This window comes from Lolium perenne, chromosome 7 (assembly GCF_019359855.2).
Source record: "Lolium perenne isolate Kyuss_39 chromosome 7, Kyuss_2.0, whole genome shotgun sequence".
In the NCBI taxonomy this organism is placed as follows: Eukaryota; Viridiplantae; Streptophyta; class Magnoliopsida; order Poales; family Poaceae; genus Lolium; species Lolium perenne.
In genome coordinates this window covers 276,288,236-276,312,181 of record NC_067250.2, presented here as the reverse complement: position 1 = coordinate 276,312,181, position 23,946 = coordinate 276,288,236, and the positions used below count along the sequence as shown (strand labels likewise).

Sequence of the window (23,946 nt, the reverse complement as noted above, 5' to 3'; positions counted from 1 at the left end):
AGAGCTATGGTTTCAATTAGTACCCAAAGTTATCTTGTCTCCGTGAAACTTGAAGTTCAAATCTGTTTGAAAAGTAAGGAGCTGAAAATTTAGTTTTCAGAAATAATCAAGGTATAAAGATATATGTGATATCTAAGACCTTATTGCAAGATGATAGAATATAAATTTGGTGAGACTACATAAACTCATAAGTTTTATGGGAATGTATGAAGGTTGAAGACGCCAGGCGTCACAATCCTCCAACTATTGGGGCACTAATAATATTCGCATATCCATGAAGTTATCATCCTTAGTATGCACCGTTGCTAAGACTCGTCGTTTCGAAGCATCACGTGATGATCGGGTGTGATAGATTCTACGTGTGCATACAACGGGTGCAAGCCAGATTTGTACATGCGAATACTAAGGTTAAACTTTATGAGCCTAGCATGTACAGACATGGTCACAAAAAGTTGTCATGAATTGATGGATAAAATTATGAGTGAAATTGTTCATCATAGTTACTAATAAGTGAAATCTAGAACACTTGTCATATGATGATCAACTTCAAAGTAAGAACCTCAAGGTTATTGGTATTTGACCAACAAACCTAGAAGTTATTGATGTTGAAGTGTTTTTCTGAATAATGAGGAAAGCTAAAAGAGAAACTGCAAAAGATATTCTGGCAGAAAGAAAAAGAAAAGACTAGAAAGTCTAGCTCAGGTGTATATCAATGATATACATGTTATGGATGTATTCCTCGTTTGGTCACACAATGAAATTCTTGGGTATTTGTACCATATTGGTTGGTATGAAGTGTCATACAAAACAACGCAATACAAGAATACAATGGCCTAAGTGACTGACAAGGAATATGATAGGAATGCACGTCTGGAACAAAAAATAAAGTGTTATTATGTTCATCATTGGCATTCTATCTAGCCCTTAGAATTTATAATAAAGAACTTAATAATTGTTATTTTGCTCTTGTCAAATAAAAACAATGAGTTGTTCAAATTATGACATTACTCCATGAACGATGGATAAGTTATTATAAATTTTAATGGTGAAACACACATACATAACACTGATGCTAAAAATGCCATAAGGCAAATGATTTGAATTCCACTTATTTGTGGAACCGCCATTTAGGTCATGTTAGAAAGGAACGCATGAAGGAACTCTATGCAAATGGATTTTTGGAGTCATTTGATTTTTGAATCATTTGGCGCTTGCAAATCTTTTCTAAAGAGAATGATTAAAATACCGTTCATAGGCCAAAAGTTGAACGGGCAACTAACTTAGTGGAAAAATACATGATGATGTATGTGGTTCACTAGGCATAGTTGTGTGCGGGAGATTCTTCTACTTTATGAAAACTTTCAACAATGAATTGAGTATATATATGTGGATATATTCAATAAGGAAGAAGTTTGAAACATTTGAATGGATTCAAATAAATTTCAGCATGAAGTGGAAATCATCGTAATAGAAAAGTCAAATATCTATGATTGGATCATGGTGGAAATATTTGAATTACGAGTTTTAGCGAACATCTAAGAGAGTTATGAAATTGTTCTACAACTCACATTTCTTGGAGTATCATAATGATGATATAGTATCCAAGATATGTATGCAAACCTTGTTGGATTAATGATGAGATAAAAATATTATGACGCCATTATATTTTTGTGGATTATGCTTTAGTGACTACCGCTTTTTACACTAAATAGAGCATCATCATGATCCGTTGAAATGACACCATAAGAGTTATGGCATAGGTGAGAAACCTGATAGTCTTTTCTTAAATTTTGGTATGCATAGCATAAGTAAATAAGTTTACAACCAAAATCGGATGAATGTCTTTGTTGGTTATCCCAGAGATTTGATTGGGAATTCTTCCCACGAGACAAAGACAAAAGTGTTTGTCAATGTTTCTTATTTCCGAGAAATTGTTTCTAGTGAAGTATTTGAGTGGGAGGACAATATAATTTGATAAGGTTTATGAACCTGAGCATAATGATCAGAGTAGCGCAGCATCGGAATTGGTTTCGGAAGCGGCCACAACGATCATGGCTCCCATGACTACAAAGTGTTTTAGTCATGGAGATCGAAGTACATATTGAACCTTGTAGGTATGGTTTACTTTGTGATCAAATAAATGATTTGTGGACAAAGGATTGATTTTGAACAATGATAAACCAACTACAAACAAAGAAGTTATGATGGGCCCTGACTCCGTTAAAATGGCCATGCGCCATGAAATCCATAATAGATGAATACTTTTTGAAAGTAAATGGATCTATAGACTTGGATGAAATATCCTTGAAGAAGCTCGACTTGTCGAAAAATTGTTTACGACAAAGTTCAAAGAGTTGACTACGATAAGATTAGATCTTCCGTAGAAATGCTTATAGTCTATATGGATTATTCTAGTAGGATGGCAAAATACATTACTTATCAGAAGTATGTATTAAAGGTGTATACAAGATACAACCAAGAGTTTTGCTGGTCCGTGGAATATTAGATAGGTATACAAACTTCAATTTGATGAAGTGAGTATCGCGGAGTTTGAATCTTCACCAGATGAAATAGTCAAAGAGTTTTTGATTTCATCAGAGACGATGAAGAGGCTTGCATTTGCAAGAAATTAAGTGGGAGCGCTAAGACATATTTATAATACTTTATGTAGGTGACATATAGTTGGTTATAAATAATGTAATTATATACTTGATTAAAAAGGTTTCATTGAGAATTAACTTCAATGAAAGGATATGGACTGAAACAAATTTAGTGTCAAGATCTATGAAGATAGATTGAAACACATAAATAAGTTTAAGTCAAAGTACATATGATGGATATTGAAATAGTTCAATATAGAAATATTAAGAAAATGTTCTTGTCATGTGAAGGTTTAACAAGACTTGAGTGTATCTGACACTCAATGAGTAAAAACACATGAGTGATTATAGATCACGAATAATATGTACACAATCAGATATCATGTGCTATAAAGTGTTATGAGCATATACCAGAATGATTCATATGATGATCATTAGACGACAGTAAGAATATCCTTGAGTACTTTAGAAGAACTAAGGATATATATATATATATATATATTTGTATGAAGAAATGACAAACAAATCGCTGTAAGGTGTTACACCGATATTGGTTTTGTCACATATAAAATATAATTTCAATCTCAAATTAGACTAAGTGTTGTTTAAAAGGTAGCACAATGAGCTAGAAGTTGTCTATGCTAGATTTAGAAGAGTTCTAAATATTGTGACGGATTCTACAAAAGAAGGCAGAGTATGTCATTATTTTGACAATGACAAAGGATGTTAAGTCAAGAGGTTCTTTGAGAACTTGGTGTAGTTCCGACAGAGTCAGAACTTTGAAGCTATATTGTGTGTGACAATATTAGTGACATATTTCAGACAGCGGAATTAAGGTTCCACCAGAAGATCAAACATATTTAATGCCAACTCATTTGGAAATGAGTGATGCGTTGAGACGCAAATGAATTACAAAATACATACGTTTCTGAGCGTGTCAGATCCGTTGACTAAAAACCTCTCCCGTGAGCAATACATGATAAAGCACCGGAAGGCCAAGGTGTTATATCTTTACAAATGTAAACTAGATTATTGACTCTAGTGCAAGTGGGAGACTGAAGGAGATATGCCCTAGAGGCAATAATAAAGTGGTTATTATTTATATCTTTATGTTTATGATAAATGTTTATATATCATGCTATAATTGTATTAACCGAAACATTAGTACATGTGTGATATGTAGACAACAAGAAGTCCCTAGTATGCCTCTTAAACTAGCTTGTTGATTAATGGATGATTAGTTTCATAATCATGAACATTGGATGTTATTAATAACAAGGTTATATCATTATATGAATGATGTAATGGACACACCCAATTAAGCGTAGCATAAGATCTCGTCATTAAGTTATTTGCTATAAGCTTTCGATACATAGTTACCTAGTCCTTATGACCATGAGATCATATAAATCACTTATACCGGAAAGGTACTTTGATCACACCAAACGCCACTGCGTAAATGGGTGGTTATAAAGGTGGGATTAAGTATCCGGAAAGTATGAGTTGAGGCATATGGATCAACAGTGGGATTTGTCCATCCCGATGACGGATAGATATACTCTGGGCCCTCTCGGTGGAATGTCGTCTAATGTCTTGCAAGCATATGAATGAGTTCATAAGAGACCACATACCACGGTACGAGTAAAGAGTACTTGTCAGGAAACGAGGTTGAACAAGGTATAGAGTGATACCGAAGATCAAACCTCGGACAAGTAAAATATCGCGAGACAAAGGGAATTGGTATAGTATGTGAATGGTTCATTCGATCACTAAAGTCATCGTTGAATATGTGGGAGCCATTATGGATCTCCAGGATCCCGCTATTGGTTATTGGTCAGAGTGAGTACTCAACCATGTCCGCATAGTTCACGAACCGTAGGGTGACACACTTAAAGTTGGATGTTGAAATGGTAGTACTTGAATATGGAATGGAGTTCGAATATTTGTTCGGAGTCCCGGATGAGATCCCGGACATCACGAGGAGTTAGGAATGGTCGGAGAATAAGATTCATATATGGGAAGTCATTTTATGTGAATTAAAATGATCCGGAAGGTTCTACGGAAGGTTCTAGAAAAGTCCGGAAGAAATAAGGATGGAAGGTGGAGTCCCAAAGGGACTCCACCCACCTTGGCCGGCCAACCTAAGGGAGGAGGAGTCCCAAGTGGACTCCCCACCATGGTGGCCGGCCACCCCACCAAGGAAAGGGGGGAGTCCCACTCCCCCTAGGTTTGGACACTTGGAAGGTTTTGGTTGGGGTCTTATTCGGACTCTTTGACCTAAGCCTTGGGGCTTCCACCTATATAAAGAGGGGGAGAGAGGGGCTGGCCGGCCACTCAAGCCACCACCATGGCCGCACCCCTCAAGGGTGCCCTAGCCGGCACCCCTCTCCCCAAACCCTAGCGGTCTCTCTTTCCTCCACCATATCCCGCACGCTTAAGCGAAGCTCCGCCGGATTTCTCCACCACCACCGACACCACGCCGTCGTGCTGTCGGATTCAAGAGGAGCTACTACTTCCGCTGCCCGCTGGAACGGGGAGGTGGACGTCGTCTTCATCAACAACCGAACGTGTGACCGAGTACGGAGGTGCTGCCCGTTCGTGGCGCCGGAACCGATCGTGATCAAGATCTTCTACGCGCTTTTGCAAGCGGCAAGTGATCGTCTACCGCAGCAACAAGAGCCTCATCTTGTAGGCTTTGGAATCTCTTCAAGGGTGAGACTCGATACCCCCTCGTTGCTACCGTCTTCTAGATTGCATCTTGGCTTGGATTGCGTGTTCGCGGTAGGAAATTTTTTGTTTTCTATGCAACGTTATCCTACATTGAAAGGAGGAAAAGGTGGGGTTTCGGCCAGCCATACACGTATGGTTTCCGAACCAAACCCTAGAAGGCATTTCCCCCTTCAATACAGACTCTAAAAAGTGGCTGACTTAATTCCTGCGAAAATGACATGGGCCTGGCCCAAAACTAAAGGTGACGTAGCACCATATTATGCTATGGACGAAATTATGAAGTGCATGTCTTCATCTCTTCTTATGGTGGCTTCAAAGTTGTGAAATTTCCACTTGCGGCGTCATCTTCAATCCTTAAATGTTTCGCTGCCATCTCCTCCATTTGTAATCATGCTCCAATGCTTGTCATCCTCATCCATGCTTGGTCCATCATTCCTAAGAGTAACGAACATATCTGATTTAGGCAGCATCATATTCTCATGTATGTGAGGAATAGTTCCAAGAAACGAAAGTACCTGATAGTTAAGTTGTTTGGCACGAGCTCGAGTGATTGGTACTTGTATTTGTGTGGCTGTAGGTACATCGATTGTATCAATAGATGGGATGTCCTCATCATGTTTGTTGTCCCGTTCCTTGGAAAATCGTCCATGTGTGCATATGTGCTCTAGGGAGAGCTGTTGAGCCTTCTGACGGTACAACACCCTTGGAATTAGGGTGAGAAGCTACGTGTGTTCTTTGGAGGTGGAGGTGTATGGCACAATGACTACTACGAGCCGAGACTTGACTAAGGAAAAAAAACTTTATTCGGTGCGTGGTTCGCAACATTTCCTTACCAATGCTCTAGCTGTCCCAATACATGGATGCCTTGAAACTCAGGTTGTGTTTTTTTATGTAATTTTATTTTTTCTTGTTATCTGATGCTTGTAAGTTGATCATTCAACACCCTACCTTTTTTTGGCTTCGCTGATTCAAAATAGTGCTCATTTCGAGTCTACCATCCAAATATAGCATACCAAACCATATGGGTGAACTATCAGGGAATTAAGTGACAAGTAAAACACCGAAAGTGAATATCGGATAATGCAAGCTATTGGCTAAATAGTAAATGGCACCATGCAGCAACAAATCACCAAACAGTAACACACAAACATGAACACTAAAACAAAACATAAAGCTTTGTTTCCATGGGATAGAACCCTAGTCGAGATTTGCTTGAGGATCGTCCCATAGCATAGGCACATTTCCCCCCTCCTAGCTCTCACAGCTGAACAGTAGCCTTGAGAGTCTTCTTCTCTCCGCCGGCTCCCCTCTCCCTCTCCTCCGGCGGCCTCGCCGGCCGGAGTGACTGGGAGAGGGGAGGCCGGGCCCCCTCTGTACATAGTAGTGTACATGTAGTTGTTGTTCCCTTTGTGGAGTCTGGCGCTATGCCGATGGAGATCTGGCGGCCAGCACTCGTGGGCGGTGCTCGGTGGTCGGTGGTGGTGAGGTTTCTACTCGCGGAGCTCCGATGGGCAGAGCCGGAGGTGAGCAGCAGCGTCCCCTCGCCCTCCTTGAAGAATAAGCCCGAAGGTGCTTCAGAGCTGCAAGATCTGGATAGATCTGACCCTGTTCTTGCCACCATGGAGGCGGAAGGAACAGATCATCCTAAGATCTATCTAGATCTGGCAGGATCTGGAGAGAACGGGGAAGATCGGAGTCCTGCGTCGAGTTCTTCAGCGAAGGAACTTCTTCTTGATGACGAGGCTCCTGGGAGTGCATCCTCGACGGTGTTTCTGCCGTCGAATTTTCAGGCCGAAGGGCGGCCACTCCCTCCTTGGCTGCTGGCGCTGGAAGGCCAGCTCAAGGTCACCAAAAGCCTCCGTCTATGGAGGCTATTCTGCTCCGCCATGATTGACTCCCGCTATGGCGACCCAAGTGGTTCTGTCCCCGGTGTCGCCATGGTTGTTCATGGTTGGAAGCTGGAGCGTGTTGGAGATGGAGTTGGACCGGATCGCGTTTCATCTACAGATCTGGGGTCCTTAGTGCATATTTACAGGACCTGGTTGTAATTTTCAATCTTTACAGGGTCTTCCTCATGTACTGTAACTCCACCGCTTTTAATGAATGATCTCTCTCGGCCTTTCTAGGCCGATCCCTGTTCAAAAAAGATTTGCTTGAGGCAACGCAACGTCTTTCCACTTTGTTCAGTTGATGAGCTACCACTTCTCGCCCATGGGACGTACCGCTTTTGTTCTTTTAGTTTGGGCATGTTTGTGTTCTTGCTCTAGCGTACTATTTTTTTCTTTATGACTTGATCACGAACTTTGTATAGATTCTGATTACTTTATTTATAAAGTGGGGGTGAAATCCGATTTCGAGGAGAACCGGAGTCTTAAGAGGGTCCTTGCTGGCAAACCCAAGATGGTCTTGGTGATTTCGCTGCCTCTGGGAATTCATGAGAAGTTCAATATGCCTAAGTTGTTAGATTGACCTCTTGAGAAGGCTCTAGGATGCCTCTTTGTAGAGCTCTAGAGCGTGTCGATGTACAAGATGACTTCCGGGCTTCCAACATTGATAACGATTTTCATGGACATGCATCTATCGATGATGGTGGTGACGAAGAGACCAACATCGAAACAACACTTGCATTTTATCACATGGCACTCCATTACACCCGATGCACAAACATTGGAGACAGATTCCAACAAGTATACTCAAAAAGACATTATTTTCGTATTTTTTTGAAAGATTATTTTCTTATTTTTAACCCAGTTACCCAGGTCAGGGTAGTAGTACTATAGGCCTCTGTGCAATAGTACTACATAAAAGGTTTTGGGCTAAGTCCTAACCCAACTTAGCCCAACACTACTAAACTGGGCCTTGAAACTCTGCCGTGGCCCATATTTCTCGTGCCCCTTTCACCTGCGCCGCCGCGCCTCACCGCGACAGCAACGGCCAGCGTCCCCCCTTCCTTCCCTTGAGGTTCGTCAACGGCCAGGGCCAGCTTGTGTGGAAATGGGCGAACGAGGCGACGCGCCGGAAGCCATGGCGGCGTCCTCGCCCCTCCTCTCGCCCCGCGCCTCCACGCCGGCGCCACCGACGGCGCGCGACGAGGTGCGGCGGCAGGTGGCGCTCGCTGCGCCTCTGGTCGCGTGCAGCCTGCTGCAGTACAGCCTGCAAGTAGTCTCCGTCATGTTCGCCGGCCACCTCGGCGAGCTCTCCCTCTCCGGCGCCTCCGTCGCCTCCTCCTTCGCCAACGTCACCGGCTTCAGCGTCCTGGTAAGCCTCGTCTCGTGGTACCGCTCCTGATTGTGAAGCATGAATCACCTAGGAGCTACTCGTTTCCAAGCCACTTTTTAGCAAAATCAGCACAAAGTAACAACATCATGTCCTCTTTACAAGCACTTTTTTCTAATGCTCTACTAGGTGATGCCTACTACAACAAATTGCAAGTAAACTTACTGATAATAACCCTGCCTGTTTGTTCCATCACAACGCGCCAGCTGGGGATGGGGAGCGCGCTGGACACACTGTGTGGGCAATCATACGGGGCAAAACAGTACCATATGCTGGGGACACATGCCCAGAGGGCTATCTTCGTTCTCATGCTTGCAAGTGTTCCTCTAGCCTTCGTTTTGGCCTTCACTGGCCAGATCCTCGTTGCTCTGGGTCAGAACCCAGAGATATCGTACGAAGCTGGAGTCTACACCCGGCTGTTGATCCCTGGTCTTTTCGCGTACGGCTTGCTTCAGTGCCTTACGAAGTTCCTGCAGGCTCAAAACATTGTCCACCCGCTGGTAGTTTGTTCTGGAGTGACCCTGATGTTCCACATTCTGCTGTGCTGGTTCCTTGTTCAGAATTCCGGTCTTGCCAACAGAGGTGCGGCTCTGGCGACCTCAGTGTCTTACTGGTTCAATGTGGTATTGCTGGGGATGTATGTGAAATTCTCTGAAGCTGGCGGAAGGAGCTGGCATGGATGGTCAAGGGCGGTGCTAAAGGATGTCAGCATGTATTTGAGTCTGGCCATTCCATCTACATTTATGACCTGGTAATCTTAATAGAACAATGTCTTGCTAATGAGTATTTCGGCAATAAGCATGTCTTTACAATTGGGCGAAAAGTGATGCGTGGTTTACCACCTTCTTTCTTCATGGACGTTGTTTGACTCGCAACATAGTTCAGCTTGGAGTACTGGGCATTTGAGATGGTGGTTCTCCTTGCAGGTTTTCTACCAAATCCAAAACTGGAAACTTCAATTTTATCCATCAGGTAAAGAAACTGAACTACAAAAATGCCCTCATGCATTACAGTACTCAGAATTACTAATAAGAAGATGAATTCTGGTAGCTCCAGCATTGTTGCTCTATAACAAGACTAGTTACCTGTTACACTCAAATCACCTGCCAGTAGCACTGTGTGACACACCTTCCCTTTTCTATTTCTCAAAACTATCATGAACAAGTAGTTGGCTAGCTTGGCATATTATGCTTTCAGATGCTTGCTTATGTGAACTAACCATGCTTCATTTTTCTAGCCTAAACACAATGTGGATGGTTTATACAATTCCAAGTGGTCTCAGCAGTGCGATAAGGTCAGGAACACATATTTCAGAATCGCACCCATTTCCTTTCATTTTCTGAGACACATCTCAAACTTGTACCTAACCCGTTTCAGTTCATGATTAATGATTCTACGCAGTATTAGAGTGTCCAATGAATTAGGCGCGGGGAATCCACAAGCTGCACGGCTATCGATTCTTATTTCAGGAATTATGTGCCTAGTAGAAGGCCTTCTTGTAGCTATCATCACAATTTGTGTACGAGATGTCTGGGGTTACTTGTACAGCAATGAAGAAGAGGTGGCTAAGTATGTATCCATAATGATGCCAATTCTTGCTACTTCTAACTTCATGGATGGACTACAATGCACACTATCAGGTATGACGTAGAAAACACATCCTAATATTAATTTTTGTGTCTACTATACTAATATTAATTTTTTGTGTAAACTGAATATCATATTTCATAGTTGCTTAATACATTTTCTGTCAATGTTAATGCTGTTTGGTTTGCGCCAATCATGTTCCCTTTGAGTAGTAGCCATCAGACTGAACTTTAACTATTAATCAATATTAACTTTCGGACCATAAGTTACTAACAAGGATTTTGAAACGTGCTCCTTTTGAGGATAGGTAGAAGTTTATTTTAACTGCATGTACTATTCATGAATAATCTCAGATTGTTTTCATATATACAGTGATAGTAGAAGAAGCATCTTAAAATAATCACACAAGAAAATAGCAGTTGATATTTCTAGTTTTGCTCAAACTCTCACCAACTGGTAGCTTTTTTTTTCTCTTTCTTTTGTCGAAACCGCAGTTGTCCTAATTTTTATATTAATGTATTGATGTACAAATTCCTAGCACAATCTAAAAATACATCTGTGAAGTACTCCTAAACATGAATGTCCACACTATACAATCTGGCAGCTGTATTCATACTTGCTTGGATATCTCTTCAATCACCAAAACTCTAGCCCTATTGATTGTAGCAAGGCAAATGCCCACATGCTCTTCTAGCTCTTCGGCCAGTCTCCTAGAGTTACAACAACTCCTCCTCAGCTCCATCACCATCTCATGCACTGGAATCTTCTCACCCACCATCCCCTTGCAATACATCGCCATTGAATTCTCCCGCTCAATACCGTCAGAGAGGCGCACCGCGAGGTGGCTCACCGTGTCGAAGTCCCTACCAAGAACGTATGTGCCCTTCGCAGCAGTATCGAGTTGTTCCTGCAACCGCTGCAAAGACTTTGTCTTGGAGCGTTTCAGCCTTGTGATCCTCTTCTTGAGTGCCATGGGACAGATCCCCATGATTGCAGACCCAACAAGAAGGCTAAATAACATTAGGTGTGCTGCTGAGCTGATGGCAACCACACCACAGGCCATGATAAGGCAAGTCCTTGAAATCTTCTTGATTGTTTTCACTATCTTGAGATCCTTTGCCACTTTCTTGTGGCTTGATTTGATGGTCTGGAGCACAGAGGAGTACTTGTCATGAACCTGTCTGAAATTGCTTCTGGTGGTGGTGCTGAAAGGGTTGCTTCTAACAGTAAACGTTTCTATTCCAAGGGAAGTACTACTAGTGGCAGTAGTACATCCCAAAATGCTTGCTAGGAAGCTGTCCATTGATTGGTAGTTGCTTTGGGTGTTCTTGATGTTCCTCAGTAGCTGCTTGCAGATCTCTGAAGCCTCAGCACTAGCATCAAAGTAACCAGCCATCGCGAGCTCAATCTCAGTAGATTTTATTTTCTGCAGCATGTTGTCAAGCATTGGAAGGATGATATCTTGCTGAAGGGCTTCAATTTCTTCCTTGTTTGTTAAAAAGCGCATGTTAGACTCTGTGCGCAGCATGTTGACATACTTTTCCTCTATATTCAGGCCATCTTGCATGCCCACAGGCATTTCCATACCTGCTACAGAACACACAAATTTTCAGTGTGCAAACCTTAAATATAACAGAACCGCATGTCATTGATTTGTTTTGGAAAGTGAAACCTCAAAAGCTGTCAACTGAAATATGGTATGCATGGTCTAAGAATATAGAAAAAAGGGCATTTAAAAAGTTTGATGTTCACCTTTGGATGCAGACGAGAAAATTGGTTCTTCAAGGCCTCCAAATGTAATCATCTTCTTCAAGTTCTTTATCCTTTGAGACATGCACTGTTTTTTCTTTTATCCAGCTTCACCAATTGGCAATTGCAGTACCACCTGCCTTGGCTTAAAATGTACCTCTGCTCAGGCTTAAAAGGGTTTCCCAAACTTCTGCAGCTTAAGACTTAAGTTTGCCACTCCCTGGATATCAGGGCCCATATCTCCTGATCCTGAGGCCGTGGCTGTTCCACGATATATTATTGTATGACTACCTCTTGCACTCCACATAACTGTAGCAGTCCAACGGGGTATATCTTCATCTCTGTCCTTTACCAGCCGCCATACATACTAGAACCCTTTAGATTGTGTGCAAGCTTTCTTGGTGTTGTTGCTGCTGTAAGCCACTGAGACACTAGCAGCAATCAGTTTGTGCTTCAGGTGCTCAAGTTGCCTGAAGTAGCTTCCTTTATTATGGTTTACTTGCCTGCACCAAAACACAGGTGTTTTTTTCATATGTGTATGCAACATCTTCAGAAAATCCGTCCACGAGGGTTAAAAGTGAAAAGTGAAAACAAAAGAATTGGGTCAGTATGGGCATGCAATAACATTTTGGAACATGTAGTTTTGCAAAGAAACATTCTGGTGGATCCGAGTTTAAATTTTTTTAACAGATCAAATTTATGTTTTAAAGGAGTAAAAGTAGCAGAGTTAAAGAGAGTGAAGGTATCAGCTTTGCTGTAAACTATTTGGTTCAGGATGTAGTGAATATAGTAAAAATGTAAATATAAGAAGAAAACTAAGGGGGGAAATGCATTTTGGCTCATAGGTGTAGATGCACCCATCATTCAAAAAACCTATTTAATGTCAAAAAGAATCTGAAATAAAATTCTAGCTGTACACCCGAAACTAAGAAGGAAAATTAAGGGCTGCTGTATACTTTTCTTTGCTTTGCTGCAACCAATTATATTCCAGTCTTTTTTAATTTCCTGTCGTTTGGAACCTTGCCAATTAGACATGCACTGCTCTTGCTTGCACAGGAGGACGACCTGGCTTTTGTGTCTGGTCACATCAATGAACACGGTATCCAGTTCTCAAAAAAAAAAACACGGTATCCCAAACACAAAGCTTGTACATGTGGGTCATTATCCCAATCACAAAGCTTGTACATGTGGATCACATCACCTCGCCACATGACATCACACGTATATACCTCATACGCGGCAGCTCTGACATGAGCTTTTTTTTCAGCACATGTAATGCCTGAATAGTGACTTTTGGAATCTGCAAGCATGAAATGTGCTATCGCAAATAACAAATTGATCCTCGGGTTTTTCTTTTGCACAAATTGATCCTCATTTAGTAGGGTCTCCTGCACAGTTCTGCCAGTGCACAGTACAAACATGGCCTCTTTCCTCTCAAACATCCGACAGTCTGGGCCTTGAGCAGTGCCAGCATGGGCCATGGACCCCTGTGTAGCTCTTTCCTCTTAAACATTATTAGGTCTGGTCTTTTATAGTATGCTTCAAATGGCAACATATTATATTACATGGGAAATTATCTATCCTTGTGGCTCTTTGGAAACATTAGTAGATTTGGGCTTTTTTTAATATGCTTTAAATGTCCAGCTCTTTAATATTAGATTTTCCTCGTATGAGAAACGATCTATCCTACCAATCCCTGGTAGATTTTGCTGACTTTATCTGTTTATTGCTCTTAAGGTGCTGCTAGAGGGGTTGGATGGCAGAAAGTATGCTCCTTCATCAACCTGTGTGCTTACTATGCTGTTGGCATCCCTTCAGCTGTTATCTTTGCATTTGTTCTGAAGATCGGTGGCAAGGTAAGTTCTACCATCTTTTGTGCAGGTCTGGTAGGATATATTGTGCCTGGTTTCTAGTGTGAGTCGCCTTTGTTTGTGGCAGGGGCTTTGGTTGGGGATTATATGTGCAATGGTAGTGCAAATATTAGCTCTGCTTGTGATGATGCTTCGTACCAATTGGGATAAAGAGGTATGTATATTCGTGCTCTCTATTGATTAAATTAGACGGTATATAGATCTGATCTTTTGTTTCTGTTGTAGGCTGAAATAACATGGGCTAGGACTAGAGTTCAGGAATCGGATGGCAGGGTAGCGTTGGCTTGAATGCCATAGTTTCTTGTTATGACGCCAATAAGCTAGGTAGATGCTCTATCTATCTTATACTTTTTCATATCTATCCGATGTAAATTTGCTATGATCAAGTGATTGATCAGTTTTAGCCCTTTTTCATGCATGTATGATACCATCAACACTTTTTTTTTTTTGCGAAAATCCACCGATCTATTCATACTCATCAATGGCAGTACGAAAACCTAAAAGTAATATAAATTACAAGCAGGTCCTTGGACCACCTAGCAACGACAACAAGCACTCGAATGAGCCGAAGACGCGCCACCGTCCTAGCCTCTCCCTCAGTGGAGTCTCGTAATAGAGCTTATTGAAGTAGACTAACGGGAAGTCGTCGTGCTAACGCCCCAAAAGACCAATCACGAGAGAAGTAATCGTCGTCGATGAAGAGAAGCGCAGATCAGAAGGTACATCGACAGGAGACACACGCCCTCCGGCGATTCTAGACGCACCGCCGGGACGGGGGCAAGATGGGCAGGACTTTATTCCATCTCCATGGAGCCGCCACCGTCACACCTTTTTTGAGTAGGACACAAAGCCTAAGGAGTGTAAGGAAAGCATAAAAAATGGAGACCTCCCATCCACAAGGATCAGGATCCACCGCGCCTCCATGACCCTAAGGCCACAAGAGGCGAGTCAGATTGGCGACGGCCGACGGGAGGCAAGGAAGCCCTAAATAGCCTATCTCTGCGAACGAAATACGAAAGCACATTCCCGTACATAGTTTCATCACTTACTGCTCCAGAAGTCCAGTATAAGTACTAGGCGACACTTAAACCCTGAGAATGAAACATGTACAACCTCCCTTCGGAAATAATTTCCATATCGGAATGAGTATATATATGATAGTGTAGTAGGGAGTAGTAGCCTAGTAGGTAACTGAAACTTGCAAGGTACCATATTATATAGGAGTTGGTATTTGTTAGATGTTGCGGCTGAGCTTTGCCGGACGAGACATGTCACCTATCCAGTATCTACCTACCCCCATTCATCCTGAACCCCATGCATACATACATGCACACTCGATCGAACACTTGGCCGAGCCTGCGCAGCAAAGCAGAACCATGCTTCTCGTTGCCAGTTTGTATATTTTTCCTTCATTTTCTTTTTTTTGTCGAAGTAGTATTTGCCCTATTTTTTATCTTAATGTATTGATCTACAAATTCCTAGCACAATCTAAAAAAAACATCTGTGAAGTACTCGTAAACATGAATGTGGATACTATACAAACTGAGAGCTGCTTTCATGCTTGCTTGGAGATCTCTTCGATCACCAAAACTCTAGCCCTATTGATTGTAGCAAGGCACAGGCCCACGTGCTCTTCTAGCTCCTCAGCCAGTCTCCTAGAGTTACAGCAACTCCTCCTCAGCTCCATCACCATATCATGCACTGGAAACTTCTCATCCACCATCCCCTTGCAATACATCGCCATTGAATTATCCCGCTCAATACCATCAGAAAGGCGCGCTGCGAGGTGGCTCACCGTGTCGAAGTCCCTACCAAGAACGTATGTGCCCTTCGCGGCAGTATCGAGTTGCTCCTGCAACCGCTGCAAAGACTTTGTCTTGGATCGTTTCAGCCTTGTGATCCTCCTCTTCAGTGCCATAGGGCAGAGCCCCATGAGCGCAGACCCAAAAAGAGGGCTAAAGAACATCAGGTGTGCTGCAGTGGCGATGGCAACCACACCACATGCCATGATAAGGCAAGTCCTTGAAAGTTTCTTGATTGTTTTCACTATCTTGAGCTTCCTTGCTACTTTCTTGTGGCTTGATTTGATGGTCTGGAGTACGGAGGAGTACTTGTCATGAATCTGTCTGAAATTGCTTCTTGTGGTTGTGCTGAAAGGGTTGCCTCTAACAGGGAACGTTTCCAGTGCAAGGGAAGTACTACTAGTGGCAGTGGTACATCCCAAAATGCTTGCAAGGAAGCTTTCCATTGATTGGTAGTTGCTTTGGGTGTTCTTGATGTTCCTCAGTAGCTGCTTGCAGATCTTTGAGGCCTCAGCACTGGCATCAAAGTAACCAGCCATTGCAAGCTCAATTTCACTAGAATTTATTTTCTGCATCATATTGTGAAGCATCGGAAGGATGATATCTTGTTGAGGCTGAAGAAGGGCTTCAGTTTCATCCTTGTTAGATAAAAAGAGCATGTTGGACTCTGTGCGCAGCATTTTGGCATACTTTTCATCTATGTTCAGGCCATCTTGCATGCCCACCGGCATTTCCATACCTGCTACAAAAGGCACAAATTTTCAGTGTGCAAACCCTAAGTATAACAGAACTGCATGTCATCAATTTGTTTTGGAAAGAGAAACTTTAAAAGCGGCCCAAATGAAATATGGTATGAATGGTCAAAGAATATAGAAAACAAGGACATTTAAAAATGTTCGATCTTCACCTTTGGATGCAGACATTGATTCTTCAAGGCTCCCAAATGCCATCATCTCCTTTAAGTTCTTTATCCTTTGAGACAGGCACTATTTTCCTCTTATCCAGGTGCAGCAATTGGCAATTGCACTACCATCTGCCTTGGCTTAAAATGCACCTCTTCTCAGGCTTTATATACAAGCACCTTAACTGATAAAATTTTGTGCAGCTTAAGCCTTAAGTTTGCCCCTCCCTCACACCTCTGGATACCAGGGCCCATGTCTCCTGATCCTGAGGCCCTGGCAGTTCCACGGTGTGCTCTTCTATGACTAACTCTTGCACTCCACCTCACTGTAGAAGTCCAACGATGTATATCTTCATCTCTGTCCTTTACCAGCCGCAATACATACTGGAAGCCTTTAGATTGTGTGCAAGCTTTTTTACCATGACACTAGCAGCAATCCAGTTGTTCTTCAGGTGCTCAAGTTGCCTGAAGTAGCTTCCTGTATGATGGTTATTTGCCTGTACCAAGACACACCATTTTTTTATTCACAGAAAATTCCACCATGAGGACCAAAAGTAAAAAAAAAAACCAAAGAATTGGGTTCAGTGTGGGCATGACATCTTATCTTAGAACAAACTCGTGGATAAGCAGAATATTTTACCTGATCAAATGAATATTTTCGAGTAGGGAAAAGCTGCAAGGCTGAAGCCTGAAAGGAATGAAGGTAACAGCTTGCTGTCAACTATTTGGACAACAATGCAGTCAACTTAACAAAAATGGAAAGAGATGAAGGAAAACTAAGGGTTGCTTTGTACTTTTTCTTTGCTTGCTGCAGCCAATTAGATCCAGTCTATTTTTAGTTTATTTCCTGTGTTTGTGTTGGCATTTTGCCACATTAGAAACGCACTGCTCTTGCTTGCACAGGAGGACGACCATGTGTGTCTCATCACATCAACAAACACGGTGTCCCAAACCCAAAGCTTGTACATGTGGATCACATCACCTCACCACATGACATCACATGCATATACCTCATACGCGGCAGCTCTGACATACAGCACCTGTAATGCCCGAATAGTGACTTTTGCAATCTGCAAGCATGAAATGTGCTACCACAGATTGATCCTCGGATTTTTTTTTGTTTGCATAAATTGATCTTTGGGTACTAGGATGCCCCTGCACAGTGTGCAGTGCCAACATGGGCTCTTTCCTCTTAAACATCTGACAGTTTTGGGCCTTGAGCAGTACCAACATGGGCCATGAGACCCTTGTGTAGCTCTTTCCTCTGAAACATTATTAGGTTTGGTCTTTTATAGTATGCCTCAAAACAGATCGTCAAAAAAAAAAAGTATGCCTCAAATGGCGGCACCATTGATATTCTCCCCATATGCGAAATGATCTATCATTTTAGCTCTTTGGAAACATTCAGTAGGTTCGGGCTATTTTTTTAATATGCTATGGATGGCCAGCCCTTTAATACTAGATTTTTCTCCAGTAGTCCAGCGTGGTAGTAGGCGACACTTGAACCCGGCCTGAGAAACGAAACTTGTGTGTATCATAGTGTACTTGTAGTACGGAGTAGTAGGTGACTGAAAGTTGCCAGGTACCATATTATAGGAGTTTGGTATGTGAAAAGTTGAGTCTGAGCTTGTCGGACGAGACGTGTCACCTTTCCAGTATCTCACCTACCCCCGTTTATCCTATATCCCATGCATACATACATGCACACCGGATCGAACAGTTGCCGTGCATGCGCAGCGAGCTGGCCGGCATGGACATCCCACTCCCACTGCTGCTCTCCACTCTGGCCATCTCTGCCACCATATGGTATGTCTTCTTCCGAGCCGGCAAGGGGCACCGTGCGCCGCTGCCGCCTGGCCCGAGGGGCTGGCCAGTGCTGGGGAATCTCCCGCAGCTGGGCGGCAAGACACACCAGACCCTTCATGAAATGACAAAGGTGTATGGGCCCGTGCTCAGCCTCCGGTTCGGCAGCTCCGTGGTGGTGGTGGCTGGGTCAGCCGCCGTGGCTGAGCAGTTCCTCCGCACCCACGACGCCAAGTTCAGCAGCCGGCCGCCCAACTCCGGTGGCGAGCACATGGCGTACAACTACCAGGACGTGGTGTTTGCGCCCTACGGCCCCCGGTGGCGCGCCATGCGCAAGGTGTGCGCCGTCAATATCTTCTCGGCCCGTGCGCTCGATGATCTCCGCGGTTTCAGGGAACAGGAGGCCACGCTCATGGTGCGGTCCCTCGCGGATGCTGCCAAAGCCAGAGCGGCGGTGGCGGTTGGCAAGGCGGCGAACGTGTGCACGACCAACGGCCTGTCTCGGGCAGCGGTGGGGCTTCGGGTGTTCGGAAGCGATGGCGCCAGGGACTTCAAGGAGATTGTGCTGGAGGTGATGGAGGTGGGCGGGGTTCTTAACGTCGGGGACTTTGTGCCGGCCCTCCGGTGGCTCGACCCGCAGGGTGTCGTCGCGAGGCTGAAGAAGCTGCACCACCGGTTCGACGACGTGATGAACAGGATAATCGCCGAGAGGAGGACCGGAGCCAAGACGACCGTGGTGGAGGAAGGTAAGGGGGACCTGCTGGGCTTGCTGCTTGCGATGGTGCAGGAAGACAAGTCGCTCACCGGCGGCGAGGAGGACAAGATCACCGACACTGACGTCAAGGCGCTTATACTGGTAATAACTTTGATGTTGTCATCAACTAGTACCTTAAAAATATGGAACATTGGTAATAACTTTGATGTTGTCATCAACTAGTACCTTAAAAATATGGAACACTACAGGCCCTCAGGGACATACATATGTACTTTTTTGGGTTCGTCTACGCCTCAGTCTTCTGTTTCAATGGATTCAGAAAAGTGCAACTTCAGTTAGTCACTTTTTCATCCGTTTGCAGTTTTTGACTAACCTGAAGTGGCGCTTTTTGAACCGATTGAGACTTAAGAGAATCCTAGTCGATTGAGACTTAAGAGAATCCTAGTCGATTGAGACTAAACAAAACCATTTTTCTAATGATCTTTATCAACTTATATGCAGAATTTGTTTGTGGCGGGAACAGAGACAACGTCGAGTATAGTGGAGTGGGCAGTAACGGAGCTGATCAGGCACCCAGAAATACTGAAGCAGGCCCAGGAGGAGCTAGATGCCGTCGTGGGCCGTGACAGGCTCGTCTCGGAGTCTGACCTGCCACGACTCACGTTTTTCAATGCCATCATCAAGGAGACGTTCCGGCTGCATCCTTCGACGCCGCTCTCACTTCCCCGAGTGGCCTCCGAGGAGTGTGAGGTCGCCGGCTATCACATCCCAAGGGGCACTGAGCTACTGGTCAATGTGTGGGGCATCGCCCGTGACCCAGCCCTATGGCCTGACCCGCTGGAGTACCGGCCCGCCCGGTTCCTCCCAGGAGGGTCGCATGAGAATGTCGATCTCAAGGGAGGCGATTTCGGGCTGATACCGTTTGGGGCGGGCCGGAGGATATGTGCGGGCCTAAGCTGGGGCTTGCGGATGGTCACCGTTACAACCGCTACCCTGGTGCACTCGTTCGACTGGGAGCTGCCGGCGGGCCAGATGCCGGATAAGTTGAACATGGAGGAGGCCTTTTCTCTGCTGCTGCAGCGGGCCGTGCCATTGATGGCCCACCCGGTGCCTAGGTTGCTCCCATCGGCTTACGAAATTGCATAGAAGCTCACGCTTTGCTGCGCTGGAGGGCATGCTCCAGTTATACCATGTACTGCTATTGATGGTTTGTCTCACTGTTACAACTAAAGTAGTACTTCCGATGTATACTGTTCTGAGAAGTTCAATAAGAGAGAATGACATAAAAGATACATTTCGTCGGATGGCCGATAATAATCTCATCATGTAGGAAACTAGATCACCCACTTTGTTGTCACAAATCAGGGTTTATCTCGCATGAAAGTGACGAGGCAAACCAATATCCTACTTTTGTTCAGGGTTAACCATTGCTAGTTTCTCCATGAAGTTTTTCCTGCATCTCTAAAGGCTCAACTACACTCCGTTGAAAATGCAATCCATTCTGACAGTGACAGTTAAGATGGCACGTCTGACCAACATAAAGACCTGTATAAATATTGCTTCTGAAGAAGGATATGAAAAATAGGACGGATGTGCTTGAACGTTGGCTGTTGCTGGGAAGACAAGATGCTCAACTTACCCAGCGTCTGGATATGTTGATGGTCCACCCGGTGCCTAGGTTGCTCCCCTCGGCATAGAAATTTCCGTGGGAAGTACAGGGATTGGCACCCTTTGCTGCCAAATGTCCTGAATACTGCGGAGCTGAATGTCTCCCAGAAGCTGATGCAGTGCTTGAACTTCAGAGCATGCTTCTTCAGACAATGAGAGATGGAAGACATTATGAAGCTGATCCTGACTCAGATCCTTGCTAATAGAGATGGATACAAGCTAGTTCATGTGAGGGAGTCTAAGTGTCAGTTCACGATCAGACTACTTACCTTCCCACATCATGGTATGATGTCCATTTGAGACTTGCAACCAGCCATATCCTTAACTTTGGGATGCAGGTTAAGGCAGTCTCTGCACCAAAAGGAACAATCACTGTAATTAGCAGTGGACAAGTTTGATTCATAGTAGGCTACCCTGACCAAATGAACCAAAGGATACTCCTGCTTATTGAAGAATTTACGAATGTGTTTGAGCCTTTGAGGAGCATGCATTCATTCCGTACATGCAAGTTATCAGTCCCAAACCTCCTTTATTTTAGGCTTACAGACCAAGTTCCAGACTAAATGAAGGAGGGTTCTGTTTTGTCAAACCACATGCTCTCTAATTGGGGATGCCTTATGCATTTGTCAATTTCCTCAATAATGTCCTTATAAATCATGAGAGCTGAGGTAGAATGTGAGTGAAATGGAAAGATCCTAAGTGACACCGCTCCAGTTATGGAGTCAGGTAACACCATAAACATTAGCTTGGATGTCATTGTTTCTGATTACGAGATGCTACACAGTTTTCACATATTTGCTCCAGTTAGGAGACAATAAGCCATCAGAAACATGCATTGCAGCCACAAAAAGCATGCCAACTACTATTGTACTAGTCCTACTACCACATATCTGTAGAGTTTTCCTGCTTTACCTGATCGGATTGATATGGTTCAAGACAAGCAGGACTATAGTCATTAAAATGCTATACGGTGCACTGTCTACCACAGCTCGCTTGGCACACCTATGCCATGAGCAAGTCCACGTCCTTGAGGTACCTGTGACGAGCTTCGGGTCGAGGCTCTCCGGCGCTAACACAGCGGCTGCGGCCTGCAGGTAATACTTGTGTGCAACTTAATATAGTTGGTGAAGCAACTAGAGAAACCTAGCTAGACTGACCAGCTAGAAATTTGAGCATGTAGAACAGAAAGCAACTTAATTTCTTTAAGTAGCCAACTTAAGTATGTTGAGCAAGAAAAATTAAATAAACCAGTAGCCAACTTATGAATGTTGTTCAAGGCAAAGAAACCTTGCTATACTGTAAAACACAACCTGAGTATACTGAGAAAAAAAAGAAAGTTAATTACTTTCAGTAGCCAACTTTATCATGTTGAGCAAAGCAACTTAATTAAACCAGTAGCCAACTTATGCATGTTGTTCAAGGAAAAAAGAAACCTAGATAGACTGACCAGCTAGCAATTCGAGCATGTTGAACAGAAAGCAACTTAATTATTTTCCATTTTCCTGCGTTGCATTGTTTTCTGTGTTGCAGCCTTGCAATTGCCTGCTGCATAGGAGTCTCTCGGATTATCATATCATTGGTGGTGGAGGTGAGTAACCCGGAGAGTCTCTCTGTGGCGGAATCGTTGATGCTGCCCTGTGCTGATGGCGGAGAACAGCGGCGGCGGCCGCCGCGCGTTTGAGACAGGGAAGAAGAAAAGGCAAAGTCGCCTAGCGTTTAATGTCTCTTTTTTTAAGCATAACCTAGCGTTTAATTTCCTTTTTTTTGGCATAACCTAGCGTTTAATGTCGTGATGGGCAAGATTGTGTGTCTCGTCAACAAACTGGGACAGGCCCAAAATCGTAGTTCTGCTTCACACGGGGGAAGACGATGGAATGATACATATACTAAGAGACCAAGGTTTAAAATAGCACGTTATATCTTCGTTAATCGTGCTATAGCATATTTTGACAATTCATACTCTACTAAATTTTACAACCTATTGATACAAGGGTTTGAGTTTTGCTCTTTAAGAAAAGAAAAAAATTCTTTTGTTTGTTGTGGTGATGAACGGTAATCTGTTGATTCCTCTTCCGAATCTGACAATAATATTGATGTTAGGCTTCTATAAAATTGGAGGAACTATTTTTGTATGTGATTATGTATGTATGAATCTGTAGGTCACCGAACCCTAACACACCGGCGTGTGCAGCATAGTCTTTATCGCAACCAATACACCCTCTTCTATGACTTCAAAACCTCCGACCGCAACCACCATGACTTTCTCCATCTCTATCAATATCATAGAAAACTATACTTAGACATGTTCCATGACACCGACAAGAATGCGAAGCTTCGCGTCACGCCGTCGTGATATTGGTGATCTCCGAGATGAAGACACAAACTCGTTGGCGGTCAGATAGAGGAGGCTGACTTAAAATAGAGCGGTGACTTGGCGGAAGAAGAGCACTAGGGCCAACCACATTTATTCAAACCTAGCCAGCATCCCCCACGTGGCGCAGAGTAGCCCTAGGCTCTTGATCTCAGATTAGGGGTCGCCGCGAAGAATACCATATCAAAGAGCACAAGCCCCTTCTAGAACCACGCCGACAGAAGCACCGCCCGCACCACCGTACCCTGCCACATCACGCCATATGGAAAAACCGCCTCCTGAGCCAAGCGCCGAAGCCCGAACCACGACATCGAGAGGATACCGCAGATAAGAGGGTCATGCCACACCAGCTCCAGCCACCGCGCCGTCCTCCACGATCACGACCGCCGCCATCTCCAAGAGACCACCATGGGTCACCGCGCAAGATCCCGATCTCCTTTGCTCCGCGGGATATTGACGGAGAACCCCTATCCCTTTGGGAATGGGGCGCACCGCCACGGCCGGAGCCGGCAGTAACGCCGTCAAGGGGGGAGGCGCCAGGAGGACCTGGCTATGTACTACAAATTTGTCCCTCATGTCGCCACGAGGGGACGATGACGGCGAGGCGATCTTTTCTTCCTAGGGATGAAGCGATCCGGTCAATCACATGTTTAAAGGAAACTCCCCTATGATCAAGCATGGCGACCGATCAAATGATTAAAGGAAGCTCCACCTCCTCTCACTACAAAAAGGACCCCCTTACCAGGCCTATTTTTTAGACGACGCGAGCAAAAACTGCCTCCAAAAGATTTTTGCCCGGCAGATGCGATTTCTCGACGGCTAAGGAAGTTGGCATATTTTTCCGCCATAGTAGATTCCATACCAGCATACAAT

The 23,946-nt window shown here is 44.0% G+C and overlaps 4 protein-coding genes across 4 annotated transcripts; 2 read left to right on the top strand and 2 right to left on the bottom strand.

The window, feature by feature from the left end:
• The first annotated feature begins 8,248 nt into the window (after positions 1-8,248).
• On the top strand, positions 8,249-14,289 carry LOC127312602 (protein DETOXIFICATION 16-like). The gene is made up of 8 exons (XM_051343125.2): positions 8,249-8,588; positions 8,813-9,357; positions 9,492-9,578; positions 9,844-9,900; positions 10,008-10,246; positions 13,680-13,798; positions 13,881-13,967; positions 14,039-14,289. Exons 1-8 carry the CDS (start codon positions 8,325-8,327, stop codon positions 14,099-14,101), a joined length of 1,461 nt encoding a protein of 486 aa, XP_051199085.1. The 5' UTR covers positions 8,249-8,324; the 3' UTR covers positions 14,102-14,289.
• LOC127312604 (UPF0496 protein At1g20180-like) lies at positions 10,733-11,778 on the bottom strand. Its single transcript, XM_051343127.1, has one exon. The coding sequence runs from the start codon at positions 11,776-11,778 to the stop codon at positions 10,804-10,806; it is 975 nt and encodes a 324-aa protein (XP_051199087.1). The 3' UTR covers positions 10,733-10,803.
• A 1,079-nt stretch (positions 14,290-15,368) lies between the features above and the next one.
• On the bottom strand, positions 15,369-16,657 carry LOC127312603 (UPF0496 protein At1g20180). Its single transcript, XM_051343126.2, has 2 exons — positions 16,523-16,657; positions 15,369-16,354 (listed from the first exon to the last, which is right to left on the bottom strand). Exons 1-2 carry the CDS (start codon positions 16,566-16,568, stop codon positions 15,369-15,371), a joined length of 1,032 nt encoding a protein of 343 aa, XP_051199086.2. The 5' UTR covers positions 16,569-16,657.
• Positions 16,658-16,926: 269 nt separating this feature from the next.
• Positions 16,927-20,328, top strand: LOC127312600 (flavonoid 3'-monooxygenase CYP75B4). The gene is made up of 2 exons (XM_051343124.2): positions 16,927-19,175; positions 19,536-20,328. Exons 1-2 carry the CDS (start codon positions 18,246-18,248, stop codon positions 20,178-20,180), a joined length of 1,575 nt encoding a protein of 524 aa, XP_051199084.1. The 5' UTR covers positions 16,927-18,245; the 3' UTR covers positions 20,181-20,328.
• The last annotated feature ends 3,618 nt before the right edge of the window (positions 20,329-23,946 follow it).